The 4,206-nt window shown below is 44.4% G+C and overlaps 1 protein-coding gene across 1 annotated transcript in view; it reads right to left on the bottom strand.

The window, feature by feature from the left end:
• The window catches only part of CCDC113 (coiled-coil domain containing 113), a 16,892-nt gene that overhangs the window by 9,437 nt on the left and 3,249 nt on the right, over nt 1-4,206 (bottom strand). Inside the window, exons 3-4 of the mRNA XM_011379957.2 lie at nt 2,078-2,233; nt 1,220-1,300 (exon numbers count right to left, since the gene is read on the bottom strand). Of these exons, the coding sequence (XP_011378259.1) occupies nt 1,220-1,300; nt 2,078-2,233 (237 nt within the window). The remainder of the gene's footprint in view (nt 1-1,219; nt 1,301-2,077; nt 2,234-4,206) is intronic.

The raw sequence follows: 4,206 nt of genomic DNA on the forward strand, positions 1-4,206 counted from the left end.
ACATCTCCGTCCCCACCCCCACCTCTACCCTAGCTCTGCCCTCAAGGCTCTCACGGTGGCGTGTCCTGTCCTCTTGGCAGTGCCCAAGCACTTGAAGACAGCACCCTCTCTCCTCGGGCCCTTCAGTCCCAGCTCCGGCTTGAGCTGCTCAGAACGGAGAGGAGCGAGACCACCCCTTCCTCGGTGAGCCGCTGTGGTTCTCTGAGTGCATCACCTCCAGAGGGGCTGACTTTATCAGGTACTCTGTGGCTAAGCCATCCGGTACCTGTGTAGATATCCGGTACCTGTGGAGGATCTGACATTTGTCCGTATTCACTTTGTGTTGTTAAGGCTGTCCTGGCTTGTCGAGGATTTTGAGATCCCAAGTGAACCAACGGTCCCTTGGACACGTTAATTTTCCTGCCCAATTTTGTGTCATTCTCAGTGGACCCTTCTGACGCGCACGCCATCGGTCCATACTCAGGTTAATAATAAAATAATGAGCTAGAAGAGGACAGAGCCACATAATCACAGTCTGGAGACCCTGTGCCACGTCTGCTTTATGCCTTTAGTCAGGAGCCTTAAGGCTCAGCTGTTCAAAGACTCACCGGAGCACTCTGTGACTGTGCCACCCAGGCTGCATTCCCCGAAAGAGCCAACGAGACGGTCATGAGGCTCGTTTAAAGTCAAGCCGACTCTGCCTACAGATGTGCCAGCACAGTAACTATATTAGCTTCCTACTGCTGTTGTAGCAAATCACCACAAACTCAGTGGCTTAAAAACACACAAATCCATTATCTTAACAGCTCCTAAAGTCAGAAGCCCAAATGGTTCTTTGGGCTAAAATCGAGGTGTTGGCGGGGCCGCGTTCCTCCTGGAGGCTCTAGAGGAGAATCTGTTATCTTGCCATCACCAGCTTCTAGAGGCTGCCTTTGTTCGTGCGACCCCTCCCTCTATCTTAAAAGCACATCATTGTGATCTGTGCTTCTGTTATCACACCTTCTCTTACTCACTCTCCTGCCTCCGTCTTATAAAGACCCCTGTGATTACGTTGTGCCCACTCAGATCATACGAGATCATCTCTCTATCTCAAGATCTCTGACTCAATCACAGCTGCAAGACCCTTCTGCCATGCGAGGCAACATATTCAGATTCCAGGAATCAGGACACGGACATCTTTGGGAGAACACTATTCTACTTACTACAGGAAACTTACAGAGAGAAAGAAAAAGCCACATACCTGCCTCAACTGTAAAAGCATCTTTTTCCTCTGGACTTTGAGAGAAACATTTTTCAAACGTAATTTATCCTTCATGTTATCCTAAAAAAAAAAAAAATACAAGCAAATTTTAATCCATTTCTCTTCTTCTTCCTCTTTGGTTTGAAAAGTTGGTAAGTCAGCGGCTATAAACCTAACCTTGATCCTAATAGTCAGTCATTTATTTTTAGGTCTTCTTACATCTACCCAAGCTGGTGTTGCTATAGCCTTTCATTCATGTCCAAGAAGCAGAGGAAGCTGGATCTGCTCCATGCAAATTTTCTATTGCTTTTAAATTCAAGATCATTTGGGTACAGGGGCCTTTCCTGACAAAATGATCTTACAGTTCTTTGGTTCTTTATACTCTTTGTAGTTTACATAATTTTTATTACTTACGACATGTTAGAGTTAGTAAGCCTGCATATCTCTTGGATCCAAAGCTTGATATGCTACACAATCTTTGGAAGTAAAGGGGCATTTTATGTCTTATTCTTATAATAATGAAACTCAAAGAGTTTGAGAGATACCTGTCCCACTCCACGTAGTCACCTGCCTAGAGAGGCTCACATCTTTCTCAAGAAAACATATCAGTTCTTGAAACAAATGGCAATGATAAAAAAAGAAGTCCTCTGAGATGCTATTAATATTCACCCCTCCCCCCCTCCCCCCGACTGATTTTAGCCTTGACGAACTTGCATTTTTCACTTTGGGGAAAGTGCAAAATCTGTACGTGTGAGCAATATATATCGTGGACCAAATGGGGTGGGGCTGCCTCATTTTTAGGTTATCTTTCTATGAATCTCTTTTCCGTTTCTAAGCCCTAACCTCTTGCCAACTCACCCTCCGGCGGTTCATGTCCTCGATGTACTTCATCACTCTCTGAGTGGCCAAGATACTCCCTTTCTTCTTGGATATGGTTTTTAGAATGTCTTTTTTAAACTCGTGCACTGCTCTCCGAATTTCAGTCCACCGAATCTCAGCCTCCTCAATGATAGCCTTGGGAAGTCAGCACAAAGAGAGAACAGGTTCCAAACCTTCTCAAGGGTCTAGAGCCCCGTAAGAACACCCGAGTACCCAGGCTGCTTTGTGCCCCAACACATAGTGCTTCTTCTTAGTCTTATAAAGATATCCTTCAGATACAAATTTGACTATACGAATGTTATTATGTAAAAATATGCCTCAGAAGTTATAATATCCATAAAAAGGGGGTGAACAAACAGAAACAGGGCCTCAGATATCTACATAAATAGGTATTTCTATACCTGAAATGTTTTATTATGTATCTATTAAAAATTATGGTGTTACTATATGACATAACATGATATAATATAATAATACCTAGAAGGTTATACACCTAAACATTAACCACAGTCACAGTGAGAGAAATGGGTTAGTGGGGGGCCAAAGGAACACTCTTACTATATACTTCTGTAATTTGAAAAAAGATGTTATGAACGAATATATGTGTTGACACGGAAAGACATTAAGTGAAAACATGGTTTATAAAATGATACCTTTTTATATGAGACTCTTAAAGATAAATACCAGAGTCAATGGTAATAACCTCTGGGTGATAAGATTGTGGATGTTTTCAGATGTGCTTCCTTTAGCTTACCTGTATGTTTCAATTTTGCTACGATAAACAGATTGTCTTTAAATAAGAAAACACAAAAACACACACGTTCTTTTAAAGAATAAAGAAGTTATCTGTAGCTGCAGAGCAAATCATCCTCGTTCAGGTTTTTTCACTGGGCACCAAGAAGCGAGAGTGTCTTCCTTCACTGGCAGGCCTGTGGCCCCCCACCTCTCCCTCCCCATCATCTTCACATGCTAGGACATCGATCACCTTAAAAGCCATTTTCAATCTGTCAACCTCCTGCTCAGTTATCTTCACTGGGGTCCTGCTTTCTAAGACAGTGAAGATAAACCCCTAGGCCTGGCTTCCAAGGTCTCACAGCCCTGCTCAGTCCCATTTCCTAATACAGCTCCCAAAGCCCCCTCTTCTCTAATCACACCAGCCCCCTCAATGTCAAGAACGCGCCACGTTCATTCCCACCTTCACTTCCTTGCTCACGTCATTCGCCCTACCTAGGGGGCCCTGCTTTTCCTGGTCCTTATACGGATGCCATTGTCCTTCAGGGCCATGCCACGTCTGGCCCGCCTCCTCCACGACGTCTTCTCTGACCTCTCCAGTCCACCCTGTGACATTTACATCTCACGATCTAGCACGTGAGGACAATGCTCCCACGTCCTGAGCTCCTTTAACATGCTAGAATTCAATGCTGGGCGTTTGGAAAGAAAAAGAAGGAAGCGGGGGGGAGGGCGCGAAGGAGGGAGAGCGGGAAGCTGGGGCAGAGGCTTACGCACCCCAGAGGCTTCCATCGATGGAGACATCAGTCCACTGATCTGTCCCCCTCGGGATGATGAGTGTGATTCTGCATGTGTGCCCGCATTTAGAAATAGAAAAGTCTAAAACGGAAATATCTATTTTTCATATGACATGACTCTTGAATATAAGCCAACAACTTCATCCTGTGGGCAACTGCATTAACGGTGATGTGTCTTCTCTGGAAGAAAACTGACTATGCTGGGCTCCAACAAGACACGGACCAAGGTCACGCGTGCTGCACACGGAGGGTGACTTCAGGATCTGTCAACCAATTCACTGACTTAAACCACAAACCCCTTGTGTTATTAAGAAATTATTATACATTTGAGGGACACTTACAATTATTGTGGTTATGGCTTTTTAAAAGGATCCATATCTGAGAGACATACACTGAAATATTTACAGAAAAATGGTATATCTAGGATTCACTTCATAAGAGTCCACTGGCTGATTCTGAGGGGGACGTTGGTAGAGAGATGAAGGGAACAAGAGCGGCCATATGTTCACGGCTGTTGCACGTGGGTGTCGAGTACATAGGGGTTCCTTGTGCTAGCCTCTCTACATCTGTGTATTTTTTTTT

Source organism: Pteropus vampyrus, unplaced genomic scaffold (assembly GCF_000151845.1).
Source record: "Pteropus vampyrus isolate Shadow unplaced genomic scaffold, Pvam_2.0 Scaffold379, whole genome shotgun sequence".
Classification (NCBI taxonomy): Eukaryota; Metazoa; Chordata; class Mammalia; order Chiroptera; family Pteropodidae; genus Pteropus; species Pteropus vampyrus.